Source organism: Schistocerca americana, chromosome 2 (assembly GCF_021461395.2).
Source record: "Schistocerca americana isolate TAMUIC-IGC-003095 chromosome 2, iqSchAmer2.1, whole genome shotgun sequence".
NCBI lineage: Eukaryota > Metazoa > Arthropoda > Insecta > Orthoptera > Acrididae > Schistocerca > Schistocerca americana.
The window spans coordinates 1105567753-1105583402 of NC_060120.1; the positions used below are offsets into that span (position 1 = coordinate 1105567753).

At 45.7% G+C, this 15650-nt stretch overlaps 1 protein-coding gene across 1 annotated transcript in view; it reads right to left on the reverse strand.

Annotated features, from left to right (window-relative positions):
• Positions 1-15650, reverse strand: part of LOC124595753 (farnesol dehydrogenase-like) — a 43722-nt gene that overhangs the window by 12459 nt on the left and 15613 nt on the right. The window contains exon 3 of the mRNA XM_047134631.1: positions 9988-10117. Coding sequence (XP_046990587.1) covers positions 9988-10117 — 130 coding nt within the window. The remainder of the gene's footprint in view (positions 1-9987; positions 10118-15650) is intronic.

The window sequence follows — 15650 nt, forward strand, 5'->3', positions numbered from 1 at the left end:
CGTCGAGGAGAACTGATTTTAGAGCGTTAGAGATGTATATTCTATCAAGTCAGCTGGCGGAGTGGCTCGTGATGCGTGTATACCCCAGGCGGTCGCCGTGCATCACTCGCCAAGTGTCGAGGAGACGAAGGCGGCGGACGAGGAAGCGAAGTTCGGGACATGTGGTGAAATGGGGGTATTGGTCTGTGCGCTCGAGAATACAGTTGAAATCTCCACCTACGATGAGATGATCGTATCGGCCGAGGAATAAAGGCGTGATATCTTCTGCGTAGAACTGGGAGCGATCCCTCCGTTTATCAGTGCCCGATGGGTCGTAGAGATTTATGATTTTGATTCCTTCAACTGTTATGGCCACCCCTCGCGCCGTTGGGAGGTATGCGACATCGGAAACTGCGATCCCTTCTCGGAGGAGGATGGCTGCGCCTGTGTGTTCCATAGCTGCAGGGGCGGCGTACGTCTCATATCCATATCACCCAGTCCAAGTTGCTGTCCTCAGTTCTTGTAACAGGGCGATGTTGATGTCCGCTGCTCTTAGCGTGTCACGGAGCAGTTGAAGTTTAACGTGGGAGCCGATTAGTATTGATAGTAGCTATTCGGTACGCCTGATGGGAGATCCGTGCTGCCGATAGGTTCGTAGCTGGTGAAGATTGTCGTGGTGGATGCTGGAAGTCCATAGAAGTCTCAGGAGTCGCCGTAGAATACTTCCCCCATTTTAGTGTTGGTCTAACGGAGGAACAGATCTCATTTCCGCATCAGATGGAGGTGGGAAATCCGTGTCATCCGCCCATGAAAAATGTCCGACAGTTTTGACATCGGCGAGAGGTGGCAGCGCTGGCCGAGTCGGCTCAATTGCGTCGGTGACAACAGGCGTGCTATGTTCCATGGCTTCTGGGCGCGGGGCTGGCGCACGATCTCTGTTGGACGGTTCACCGTCTGGTGGATGACGCGTCTCCGTGGCAGAGGAGAAAGTGTTATCGTGTTCTCCGTCAGAGTGATGTGCCATCTCTTCGTCCTGCGGAGGTGGCTCAATGGTCGATTCTGATGTCTTGCGGCCTTTTTTTTCCTCGTTTGGGCGACTTCTGCTTTCGGCAATGAGTTTCGGTGTCTGAGGAAGGTCATTCCGGTACAAAAGCCGCGGGTGCTATGATGCGGTCTTCATTCTCCAGAACACTCTCATTGGTATCCTTGTGATCTTCTAGCGTGGGTGTGTCCGGCTGTCGGACATGTTCACGGGCGACGCCGCCGGTGTCAAGGTGCTGGGACGCCACCAGGTGTATCGGACCAGAGAGATGCTCATGAACGGCGTCTTGTGAGGGCTGGACGTGCAGTGTCGCCGCATAGGTGACTGGAATGGTGGTCGTGGTTCTGTCGGTGTTCGTATCGTCGTGCCTTAGTTGTGTGATGCGGCGTTGCAGGCATTCATTACGGACGTGGCCTTCTTTCCCACAACCGGAACATGTTCGAGGTTGTCCGTCGTAAATGACCACCGCACGGCAGCCGCCGATAGAAATGTACGATGGAACGTGCCGTTTGAGATCGATTCGGACTTGTCTCACACCATTAAGCACCGGATAAGTCGTAAACTGTGCCCATGTCTCGGCTACGTGGCTCTGGACTTTTCCGAACGGGCTTGGCGCCGCGATGACTTCATCTTCATTCACCTCGAAAGGCAGTTCGAATACACGGATCGTCCGAAGGCCAAGTCCTGCATGGTCGACATCCACAGGCCCGACGTTTCCGTCGGAGAGCCGAAATTTTAGTCCATGTCGCGTCCTTTGAATGATCTCGTTGCAGGCAGCGTCGGAAGTCATCTTAACATAAACGACGCTGCTAATGATCGATAGGTGTATGCCGAAGAGTTCGTCACGGGGGATCTTCACGTCTTCGCGTAGGAAGCGTTCGACGGCCAGTGCTTTGGGTCGTGCGTATTCATTTGAGAAGGTGAACTTAAGTGTGTTCTTCCTGTAAGAGTTGGCCATTACAGCTTGTTCGACTGAGAAGCGCGGTGACGAGGAAGTAAACAAAACATTCCGCGCGCGCAGCGGCGTGGACGGCCGAGCGCGGTGCGCACTGCTGCCCTGCCGAACGCAGACTGCCAGTCCAGCTGAGCTACCGAAGCACGACTCACGCCCCGTCCTCACAGCTTTACTTCTGCCAGTATCTCGTCTCCTACCTTCCAAACTTTACAGAAGCTCTCCTGCGCAGTAAAGAGAGAAAATTTAGAAGTAGAAGTGAAATCCCAAAGGGAGACCAGAAAACGCCAAAAAGAAAAGGTCAACAAGGGGAACAAAAATCGTAAGTAACACACAAACCAGCTGGATAGCCAGACCGACGTAAGTATGAACACAGAATGGATGGAAGTGGCAGAGGGGAAGAAGGGGGCACAGAGAGGGAGCAGCACAGAGAAAGAAATGCAGCTTGGGAAGGAAGACTGGGCCCCAATATCTCGGTCCCATGTGTGCCGCACACGAACTCAAGAAAGAGCCGTCGGGACGAGGGGGGGGGGGTGGGAGCGTGGGAGGGGGAGACTAGTCTTGACAGGAAACCCTCGCCCATTTGGCGGAACCCTACCGTCTCTCAAACAGTGGAACGACGCCATCTTGCAGTAAGTGCTTATCGCAATTAATGAACTCTTCATAATTTTCTGGAATATAAAAAAAAAATACATCAGTTAAGTGAAACCTTATATGCGAAAAGAAGGCAAGTTGGTTAAGTTTTTGTTGTAGATCAGCAAAAGAAAGTAGTAGTAGTACTGGTTGTAGTAGTATTAGTACTAGTAGTACAGAATTATGACACAAAATCAATAAATTCAGGACCAAGCTATCTGCTTACACTCCTATGACGGAAACACCTTGGTTAGAACAATTCACTGATCGAATTTCTCCTGCTCCAGTACGTCCTCGACTGCTTACATATTCACTTGGCCACCACTACCATGATGAATGCTTTGTTTCTCCCTTTACTTTCGTGGAACTGAAGAGGACAATGCGCTCAGCCACAGGCAGCTCTACAGCCATTTCATACTGTTCGCCGGCCGCGGTGGTCTAGCGGTTCAGGCGCTCAGTCCGGAACCGCGCGACTGCTACGGTCGCAGGTTCGAATCCTGCCTCGGGCATGGATGTGTGTGATGTCCTTAGGTTAGTTAGGTTTAAGTAGTTCTAAGTTCTAGGAGACTGATGACCACAGATGTTAAGTCCCATAGTGCTCAGAGCCATTTGAACCATTTTGATACTGTTCACTATGCTATGGTGTGGTGTGCAACATGCAATTTTCCTCCTCTTGCATATACGCTATCAACTTTGGGGGTCTAAAGACCCTGGGAAAGACTGAAGAACACACATAACAGTCCAGTCTTGAAAAGAGGCAATGATATTTCTGAGCCGACTTCGTACCGATTCATTGCTCTTTCCTCTTGCATTGGGAAGACTTTGGAACGTTTAGTTAAACAACAATTGGAGTGATGGGTGGAATAGCACAACCTCTGGGCTACTTCATAATTTGGATTGGAAAGGGAAAAGGCACAATTGCCAATATCGCTCTAACAGATAGTTTCACAAGCTCTAGAAGACTGGAAAGACCACAGCTATGTTTGTGGATATCGACGGAGCACATGACAATGTAAACGTAGATCTTTTGCTCCATAAATGGAGCGCTAGGTATCTCAGAAGAAATGGTTTTTGACAGGAATATTTTCATCACGTTGCATGATAAACGAATGGGCCATCGCACTGTCTCAACTGGACTTTCACGAGCAGCAATTATCAGTACTCCGTCATATGCTGTGTACACCATGGGTATGGAAAAACTCTTCCCACGTCGACTAAAATACTTCAGTATGCAGACAATGTGTGATTATTTCTCGCTCCACTTCTTTTACAGACCTTAAAGCTGTATTTTTCTCTGCCACGATCCGTGTGAACAGCTGGCTGAGAGTCGACGTTACAGAAGCACCCACTGATGAGTCACCTTTCGTTGTATTTTTCAAGCGTTGGTCTCCACAGATTCCCGACGGAATTATCCTAGACCCTGAATGTTACTCGGTGTCATCGCAGGCTCCACTCTTGGGCGTCGTCTAACTGATTCCCGGTTGTCATGTGTCCCTCACATGTACTAAGCGACTACAAAAAAGCATAAAATATTATCCAATCAGTCTCCCGAGTTTGGAGGGGGATCTCATGCAACCCATTTATTGACGTGCTACAAAAACTTACTTCGAACAAGACTTAGGTACAGTAGTGTGGCGTCCCATATTGGGCGAAAGGACATTCTGAGAAAATTGGACAAATTTCAATTTAGATGAATTCGTCACTGCTTAGGCACTATGTGCTCTACCTTATACAACGCCCTGTTAGTTGAAGCCTATGAAATGCTTTTACATAACAGAAGGTAATTGCTGGTGGGCCAATTTCTACTCAACAGGATGTCCTTTTTAAATCATCCTTTGCATTCCAAACTGGAGGCCCTTGACTATTTGCCGGAATAGCGACTCCCCGCCAGCCTGTCTCCGCTCTAGTGATTAGCTATAGAACATGGGGTCACCTGCCAACAAAAACCGTCAGCACAAGATCACTTCCTACTTGTACGCACCATTGTTCAGTCGTGTCTCATGAAGTGCTTATACATTTAGAAAGCCTGTCACTAACGGATCGCTCATCTATCGTGACAGAATGACCAGAAAAGGCCGGACTGGTTGCACACTTGTATACTGATGGCCCCAAATTAAGTGAGGGAGAAAATGCGGGATGTGCCTTTTTCTACAAATACGGTCTCAAAAACGTTTCACCTGCCACAGGAAACTTCGATTTCTTTCCTGCGGAAGCTGTAGCCATACTAGTAGCTTTGAAATATGTCAACTCCCTTCACTTTATCAAGGTCTTTATTTCATTGTGTTAGACAACATCACTGCTACAATATTTTACGGACGCCAGTTAATAGACGTTGGCTGCTGATAGGATCGTACATCTGATCGAAGTTCAGCCCTTCAGCATCAGCTGAGGTCTGAGTATGGTCTGTTGAATCACCGAAACTGGTTGCCATATCATGAACAAGGGCTGCAGGTGTTTCATTTTACTACTCACTGCAGTTACTCCGACACTGGTCTGAGACTGTAATAACACCACACAAAGTGACATTAATCACGTCGTCTCCGCATGTTCAAACTATGAGAGACATAGCCAATCTTTTTTACAACAGTTATACCGTCTGAAGGCGGAGATACCTATGAGTGCCAACGTCCCTACTTCCTCTGAGTAATGCTCATATAAAAAAGAGGTTCTCAGATTGTTATAAGCTGCCAAGATATCCGTGTAACAGCAACATCGCACTGGAAACTATGTTAACTGTTATGTTAATATGTATTTTATATGTATATTTATTTTAATGTAGGCTCTGAACAGTTGTATATCTAATGCTCTTATTTGTATCACTTGTGTCATCTATGTATGGGTTGAACTATGTGTCTCAGTTAACGTTCAGCTGGCTAAATGACCGTTAGCGGCCGGAAGTTAAATCAATAACAATTTTTTCACTTCCGCTGCTTCACGGAAAGGGATCTCTGAAAAACAAATGAACAACAAAGGGCGCAGTAGTCACCAAGAGTCGAACTCGGCTACAAACAGGTGTGAGAGGCTAACAATATCTCGAGTCCACACGTACCAGCAAAACCCGTAGCACCTAAACACGACGACTGGGTCGGCGTTGAAACATTGTGCATAAAAAAAAAAAAAAAAAAAAAAAAAAAAAAAAAAAAAAAAAAAAATACTCGGCTGTAGACCTCGAAGCACCCCACTAAAGCTTAAACTGTTTAACAGTTTTCCGTTAAGGCCGACGGTCCTTTCCTTCATGGTGATCTTTGACAGTACCATTTGCGACAGAGTCGCAAATACTGCAGTTTTGCTGCTCCTGCAGCAGGCTACTATAAGGCGTTTTCTCTCTGTAGGGGGAATTACCTTTAAGATATTTAAGAAGAGCCGTCACTGCTTACCTAAATGGAAATTCGGTAGAGGTCTTCTGGATTTCGCCATATCGCGCAGCAGGCAGTTGTCATGGGAGACAGCAGCATCGTCGGTGTGAGCGACACCGTGTCAGGCGGAGCTATTAACGAGGCACGGCAGCCACATGGATCGGCTGCGGTGGAGCTTCCCGAAGCATTCAAGACAAAGGCTGCGCGCAAGTGACATTACGCACTGGGGAACTACTGAGCACTACGTTAGTAGCAGCACCTGCGCATAGTATTCGTCGCGAGCCATCTCCGAGATGCGATAACAGTTTCTGCTTACAGAAAACCAAATCGTAGATGAAAGTCGCCTCAGTCGGAATAAAACCATACTGCTCACAGTATCAAAGTTCATTATCACCACTCCTATACAAAATACATACTGACGTGTACAACTGTTGACAAAAGTAGTAGTTATGATGCGATCTTTGTGTCCACAATATATTTTTATAGTCTACAGTAATAAAAAAAAGATCGTCTTTAATCATACATCTTCTATGAACCAGTCTTTTTGTCCTCACTTTTTTCCTTTGTTTTGCATGCTAAAATTACATGACGTAGACATAGATAATGAACATCACATGGGTTTCCTCTTAATTCGAGATTTGTTTTAACACATTATCAATATATTTTCGTGTTTGTAACACTTTGATTTCAATTGACCAATTACTTTTTTTCCCCGATAAGTTCTTGGAGTTTCACCAACTCTGTATAATGGAAGTAAAGTAAAACGTGGATGTGAAATGTCTCTTCGCAAGTGGTCTGAAACAATTCCTTTCCCAAAGCTGGAGGGAAATCTCAACATACCTCTTCCGTTTCCTAACTACCGTACTTGATGGAAAGTGTCTGCATACCCATATGCTGTCAGGAACTGAACATCAGTTGGCACGTGAGGCTGACCCGCCAGTACTACAGGAGGCGGAGAGTTGTGATGTTGGCAGTACTGAGGCAGGAACAGCCGAGTGGTTCAGTCAGGAGAGCCCAGCGACTTCGAACGTGGGTTAGGCGTTCCATGTCATCTGGGTAACACATCGAGCAGGTATATTTAAACCTTCATAAACCTGCCCACCTTAAATGTTGCCATTGTAAGTTTATGGTGTAAACTCTCTACAACAACTAAACCAAGGCTAGGCAAGACCGCTTGTACAGATTGGCAGGGATCATCGAGTGGCGACTGCAAAAAACCGCATAAAATCTGAGGAACGAACCAATCGTGAGGTTGAAACTGCTACCAGTAGATAGGCTAACACAGTGACTGTGCTCGGTGAGCTGAAAAGAACGTGGCGCAGTGGGTCGAGTGGCTCCTTGCACGCTACACATTCCTGTGGTCGATGCTGAGCCACGCTTTAGTCGGAGTGAAGGGCGACGGCACTGGACTGACCGACTGGAATCGAGTGATACTGAGTGACGGATCACGCTATACCCTGTGTCAGTCCGACACAGGTGTTTGGGTTTGACGAATGCCTAAGGAACCTTACCTGCCATCATGATGAGAGATTGCGAATGAGATGGTGTTACGGTACGGGAGTGTTCTCCGTGGTTTCGTTGTTATACTCTTAAAGCGATTAAGAAGCGCTAAATGCGGAAGGATACGTACACGTTGTTCTACACAGTATAGTGTGTACAGTAGAGGAATGGTCTGTAGGCTACAGTTGTATCAGTATGGAAATGCACCCTCTCATGAAAGTTTCACGTGTGAGGCAATGGTTTTTCGACAATAACATCCTGAAATGGAGCAGCCTGCCCAGAGACCCAGCCTGAACTTTCAGGAACATCTTTCGGATGAAGTACGACGTCCAGTTCCCTCCAGACTCCAGCGTCCTTCTCACTGCCTTATCCGGTGTCTGCTCCTGAGCGTGACCTGCCATTCCTCCGCATTCAGACACCTCACTGAAAGTCTCTCGAGCAGAACTGCAGTCGTCATAAAGGCGAACGCTGGACACACCCCACACTAATATCCTCGAAAAGGTGACCAGATACTTTTCAACAGATGACGTATATAACTTGCTTGCGTATTATTTTGATGTTTGGAGTCTAATAAAATATAACTACTAACTCTCTCCTTGCGTATCGGAAAACATTATAGGTTAAAGGCAGCGCATTTCGTCACTGTCTATTACCCTCCTGGATAACAATGTGAAGTGACTCCTGCCATTATGCTCCTGGGTAAATGCTCCTGCGATAAATCGCAACCGTTTTAATGCATCGTGAGCAACTAAAAGCCTGCTGTATGCTGCAAGCCAGCTTCAACATAGCAATAAGACATCGAAATCCCCTTACCAACACCCTCTTTCCTTCATCGTTTCGTAAAATGGAAATGCCGTGTGGCCAGGGCATTCCGTCGGGTAGACCGTTTGCCTGGTGCAAGTCTTTCGAGCTGGCGCCACTTCGGCGATTTGCGTGTCGATGGGGATGAAATGATGATGATAAGGACAATACAACACCCAGTACCTGAGCGGAGAAAGCTCCGACCCAGCCGGGAATCGAACCCGGGGCCGTTAGGTATGAACTCCGTCGCGCTGACTACTCAGCTACCAGGGGCGGACTATCGTTTCGTGAAATGCAAAAAGAAAACATTCCCCAAAAGTATCTGCGTTGTTGAGGTTAAATTTAACCTAAGGGGCTACGGCTAGCCGTCTGGCACTATAATCACTGTAGCAGCGCCAGGTTCCCTTTAAATGTCGTTGCTTTACTTAGGGCCGTAAGCATTGAATCCTTGGCTTTATCCGTATTTTTCTAAAGGCAGTTCTTGGCAATGTAAAAGATCCTGGTGATAGTGTCGTGCACTGTGTTGTACAGACTAAATGAATCAATTTAGAACACATTGAAAGTTAGGACGAGTTCATTTGCTTTACGTGTTCAATACTGAGACGGAAAACCATGATTCATACTCCCACGTGAGCACGCTTCGCTTCCGTCATTTGAATGCTCTGTCTAGCGCAGAGTTACGCTGCCCAGTTATCCGAGAAAAGAGGAGGTTTGCATCCGTCGCAGCTGCAGGACGGAACAGCTGCAATACAACAAATGAAAGGAGTGAACGTTTAGCAAGTGCACAAACTACACCATCCCTCCAGAAAGTTATTTCATACCTGGCGTATAAACGACGTCAGTGCAGACTAAACTAACAGCTGCAAACACCATAATTATGATTATTCGGCTAATCAGGTTTGTGCGGGCACTGTTTAGCAGTAAACGTGCGGCCAAAAGTGTGTCAACGATGTTGTGCCGGAGACCGTAAAAAACAACATTTCTAAGTCAAGTGAACATGTCGTTTACCAGAAAGCGTTTGCAAAGTCTCTCACACACGTCTCGACTCCTGAACGAAACTCAACGACGTGTTGACGCTTGCTGTGACTTGACTGAAATGAAATCGTGGACAATTCTTTTCTGTAAAATATCACTTGGTGTTGCCAACAAGAAGCTACGGGAAAACGAGAGAGTGCAGAAAGGGTCTCTCATGGCTCACAAAGGCCAAAGAAGTTGCGGATGCACCGCGGGAATCGAACAACGTCCCAACGTATGACTTTCCTGACAGTTTCACTAACGTTCTGTGCCTTCTAGTGAAGTGGGAGAAGGTTAAGCGAAAAAGCTGAATCATTAAAACCATCATCGTAATTCTCCGTTCTTATTAATCCTGTCCTGAAAATTTTATTCACGACATGGCACTTGCGGACGCCTATTTCACTGACAACGCACCAATAATATTAATTTTCTTTAAGATAACTTGAACTTTAACAGCATATAAAATGAACAGTTTTCACATTGCGTTCCTAAAACGAGATGACTGGTAAAAACTGGTTTCTGTGTTCATGTTTCCTTCCTAAACAAACACTTAATAGGATGCAGCGTGGAATGTATTATCTGCTTCGAAGGTATGTCTCAGTAAGACTTACTTTAACACGTATGCTACATAGTGTCCATTCGAAAAGAAACGTGGTACGTGCAGTCCTCTACGTCCCTGTTAAGTGGCGACGCGCTGTCAGAGAACCCACCTGCTGATGTGGATGATGAAGCCGTCGTCGACGCCCCTCCTCAGCATGTCCTGCACGGCCTCCCTGGTGCAGATGCTCAGACCCAGCACGTTCACGTCCAGCTGCCGCCTCCAGGCTTCCGTGGGGGCGGCTGTCCACAACATACGTACAACAGTCAGCAGGCGCCGGAACCACGCCAAAGGGTACGATTGATTCAACGAGACTGCCAAGTCACCACAAATAATGGTAACGCTTTTCCTTGCCAGTAAACTGCAGGTGCTCCTCCTGTGATTTGACACAGCACTAACTAACGATTATTAACGAAAGTAGCATCATACAGGATATCAAACGAAATTTGTAATTGGACTAAACAAAATGCATACAAAACTCTCCCAGAGACAATCCCAGAGTGCCCCAGAGAGCATCCCAGAGTCACACAGAGAGCATCCCAGAGTGCCCCAGAGAGCTAAAACACTAAGAAGAATCGCTTCTCGGCTTTTGGCAAGATCAATGTGTAGAAATGTATATAAAATTATTAAAAAAAATTGGACTGAGGCTTTTTTGGTAGTGAGGGTACAGCATGCTATCGTGGATTTAAGGCCGTCAGCAGATGCAGGAGGAACCGCAGGTATGTCACACGTATGTATGTTGGGACCCTTACTGCTCACGTTCTATGCTAGTGACCTCAAACATAACAACAACAATAATAATAATAAAAGCAGACTTTTTGGAATTTATGCACTTTTCTGCAATGAAGTTGCAGAAGTATTTAGGTAGACCTCGATAAGATTAGAAACTGGAGCAGGGAAATTCAAAATTGTCCCGTTCACGAAACACAAAAAGGAGTATCGTATCAGCAAAATGTCACTGAGTCACAAATGGAGTCAACTCACGCATATCGAGTACCGTACATGGATGTATAATTTTTTTGGTACATACGTAAGTTTAAGATCGTTCGTAAATCCTCTGTCTTAGGTACATGTAACTGGTCATAAACATCCATATACACTGATTGAATACTAGTAAGCAAGGTGGATATACACTCACTGGATCAAACATGAGTCACTCTTTTATGAAGGAGTACACTGTGCAAAACTGCACCTGTTTCAGCGAATTGAAATGGATCTGAGTTAATTATGAAACAGGAACAACCTTGATGCTCAGTGCAGCACACAATGAATTTACTACCGCCATAAATTATTTCGACCCTATCAGTGAAACTTAAGGTCGGTAGTTCCCACACTATTTATCATTTGAAATGTTTAAATGTATCTAATGATAACCTCTAATTTAAAAAGAGCTCTATGATTTATTACGAAAGATATTTGTAACTACGAAGCTTTCAAACCAATCATGAAATGAATGTTACGATGACATACTTTCCAATGAGGTATGCAAAAGTAAGACTGTCAATTGCTGAATTACTCACTGGGGTGTGGTTACTAAATAATCTCGCATCTGGCTCTGTGAAATATATCGTAAAAGGGCTATACGACGATAGTAACTGTATTTGAAAAAAGAACCACGTAATCACAAAGACCTGAAGATAAACTGATGAAAATGAGGCAGTGAAACGTATCATGAATCTGAAATGCGAACACTTGTGCATCCTAACATGCTGGAGCTATAATCAGCGCTCACCGCAATTTTCGTTGTAATACGAATAGAGAGTGGAGACACAGCGCCTCGCTGCCATGAAGTTCGCCAGTACAATTGGCCTGCTGAGGACACGAACATTGCACCGCAGAAGAGCGCTCCAATTTAGAATGCAGCCCGAAAATCATGGTTTGTTCACCTCCAAGCTTCAAAACGATGTCTTTTTAAATCTGTGAAAAGCTGGTGCTACAACTCATATTTTGTGCATTTATAAATGATGCATAAATTACATGTAAAATTAAAATATTAGCATAATACGACAATAAAAATACACATGAATCGAATTTTAATAACATAATGCTCACTAACAAACAGAAAATGAACGAAAATCGAAGGTGAAAATGACATGCAATAATAACTATCAGTAGGAGTAATTGCAGGCTCCGAATTTTATATTTTAATACTGCCACTGGCGAACTGTCTAAGTAATAATGATAGCAATGACTAACCAACAGACCGTATACCTCTCACAAAACAACTGCTAAACATATGAGGAAGTATTCGGTGGAGTAATAGGTGACGTCTGAAGACGGCAAGTGAAAATTGAATTAAATGATGAAATCAGGCACATAACGAAAAGAAAACTCACACAGACACACACAAATGCCCAGAGAGAGAGAGAGAGAGAGAGAGAGAGAGAACAGACGAAAACCAGTACGAACTTTAATCTAACTCTACCATAAATGGAATTACATTGCATTTCACAGGACCAGAGAAGAATCAGAGTATGTATATGTGCTGGCGGCATACAAGGTGGTACTAAGCATATGGATGATGTATATAGTATAAGGGGGTGATCAAAAGCTTTATATTTGAGACGACAGCTGCAGTATATACACAACACATCACTACTCCGACGCGTTCATTTGTGCAGTGACATGTAGGAAAGGGATTATTGTCGCATTCGTGTCTTTCCAACATGCGTGTGGTATATTCGGAAACTTGAGCTATAGCGATGTTGTTAACAAATGCGTCCGAAATAGAACCAACGTCCTATTATTCTTTTCTTAGCTGCCGAAGGACAAACACCGGTGGACATCCATTAGAGAACGAAGAGTGTGTATGGGGCATTATGTGTGTCAGAAACCACCACTGCGGAATGGTGCGGCAGGTTCCGTGCGAAAAGGGGTGCCGCTGTTTCATGCTAATGGACGTCCTTTTGTCGCAAATGTCGTAACGCAGAAATTACACCAACTGAATTGGGAGACACTCGTGACCCGCTCTGTGGTCATGATCTCTCCCCATGCCATTACGACGCCTTCGGACCCTTAAGAAAGCCTTTAACGGGTTGACACTTCCTGTCAGGTAAAGATGTGCAGCAGGCAGTTATCGACTTCTTCACGAAGCAGGACACGGGGGCTTCTTGAACCTGGTGCGTCGGTGCCATGACTGCCATAGGGCTCACGGCGATTTACCCTGATTGACGTACTGATTCCGCACAGTACCGTAGTCAGACAGAAACGTTTTGATCGTCCCCTTAGACCTTTGCTTGATAAATGCCTCTATAAGTAAGCAAGCATTCCTTCCCGATCTCGGAAAGTTCAGACGACCCGTTGGAGAAAAGGTTGGTTTGTAGCTCTTAGAGATGGAACTTTTTTCTAGATGACTTATGCTGCGACCAAATGAAATGATTGTATAGCGCCGGCCTCTGTGGTCGAGCGGTTCTAGGCGCTTCAGTCCGGAACCACGCGGCTGCTATGGTCGCAGGTTAGAATCCTGCCTCGGGCATGGACGTGTGTGATGTCCTTAGTTAGGTTTAAGTAGTTTTAAATCTGGGGGACCGATGACCTCAGATGTTAAGTCCCATCGTGCTTAGAGCCATTCAAACCATTTGATTGTATAGCACTATTGGCCGGGAGATGCCACATGGGGTACTATGGCCACTTACGGCAAGTCTCTCTATTCAATACCACATTGACAACTTGGACATCGATGATATTATGATGAGGATACATTAAGTTGTCCCAAAGCAGAGAAGCTCGAAACCGGCTGATCTAGAGGCAGTAATGCTAATCAGCAGACCACGAGCAGCGGAAACTGACCACATCAACCACTATCATGTTGGTCTAAAAGCTCACAGATCCCAAGAGTGACAGACTGCATAGGGCAATATCAGTTCCTGAATGACGGCACCATAGACGTTGAAGTGGGTTCCCGACCTGGAACGCACTGTTAGGTATTAATGCATACTTTCAGTAGCCAGCAAAACTTTTCTAGCATGTTCTTCTATTGTCGCGTCCCGCCACAGGTCCCGGATGTCAATATAGAGTTGGTCGAGCCTGCGTGGCGCAATCGGGACGTTGACGACAATTATGGGTTTGCGGTTCCCTTTAATTAGCCTTTATTACGGAGGTGAGAGGGAGTAGAATCTCCTGGACTGTCTAAGGACGTATAGGAGGTGTAGATACCTTAGACAATACTTCCAATAGGTAGCGGGTACAATGGGGGAATTGGCAGCACTGAAAAACAGTAAGATGAGATTTCTCCTTTAACGTAATTTTGTTAAACTAATATCACAAAGAACATGTGAGGTGTCAGACCCTTCCCCTTACTCTGTACACTTCTATAGATTCAGCCAGAATCTCCACTTTACTCTTAGTTTAAATAAAGGACCCTTATACTATCCACAGGAGACAAGCACCAGCCAGTGGCTTGTTCCTTCTATTGCTGAAACTAGCTGTAGAGGCTACTTGAGACAGAGACAAACTGTCCCTGTTCAAAACTATTCCACGGTAAAAACTTCTGCTTAACTGACAGTTGTAGTTGATTCCACCAGAGCATCACCGTCTTCTCGTAGTTGCAGTTACTCATCAGTAGCGGATGCTACCTTCTCGATGCTGCCGGGCCTTGGGCGCTGCTTGTGCCCTCTTCGACTTCTGCGACGACTCTGCTTCTTGCTGCTCGTGGAAGCCCTTAAGTACCCATTGTGAAGGTCTGCCCTGCTCGGACGTAGCCCTGGAATCCGCTTTCTCTACCTTATTTTTCGGTCTTCCCGGACATTTCGTCGCTGTGGACCTACATTGGTTTCGATATGTCGGGCCGAGTCCCGGACGGAAAGTTCCTTCTCACCCTCCAAGGTCCGAGAGACGCGCTGTTCGTATCCTCGACGTGTTTACTAGCTCAGGCTATTTGTACTGTGTGACACTTTCCCTTCCGTGTCTGCGGTACTGCGCGGCGTCCGCGTAAGAAATACTGGCTGAACCTTTACATTATGAATAGCTATGTCATTTTGTTAATTAAATCCTCTGGGGACCTGACACTATACACAAGGAGTTGATTAACTTTCAAATTACAGAACCATTGGTTCACGAAACAAAATTACATTCTGCTCGAACGTCCAGGAATCTTTTATTGAGGCCGGCAGCTGTCGTGGAAATATCACTGACACATTTCACCACTCACGAAGGAAAGGTTCCAGATACCGGCTAACGGTCTACGTATCCAGAATGTTTGCTACTTTAGAGGACAATTAAACAAGCAAATAATCCTAAACCGTTTCCCCGATACGACGTATTAAGACAGAATACAGGAACACCTTGCAACAGAATACCCGAGGATCCAGACTGCAGACATGCTCTTAAGGACAAACACATTGCAAGGTATTTTTCACATGGCCACCGTTGATATGAAGGGAGGTCTCAACGCTTCACCTCATCGATGCCCGTACACATTACAAATGCACCGACAACCATCCACAATGTGTTCCCAGAGTTGACCGCCACTATCAACACGCCTGGAATACACAAACGCTTTTACATATCCCAACACAAAAAAAAAAAAACTGGTTCCAGTCGGGAGACATGGGGGAGGGGGAGGGGGGGGGGGGCGCTATTGTCATGGCACGACCGATACATTTGTAAAGAAACGCTATTTACCAGTACTTAGGAATCTGAAATCACAGTGTCCAGTATCCACAATGATAAATTCACATGAGGTCATTTTTTAAATCTGTAATTTACGCGTATGTTGCTTTGTTTCAAACTAGACGGACCTTTATGGATTACTAGTGTTGCCAGTGTCGTTCGTTG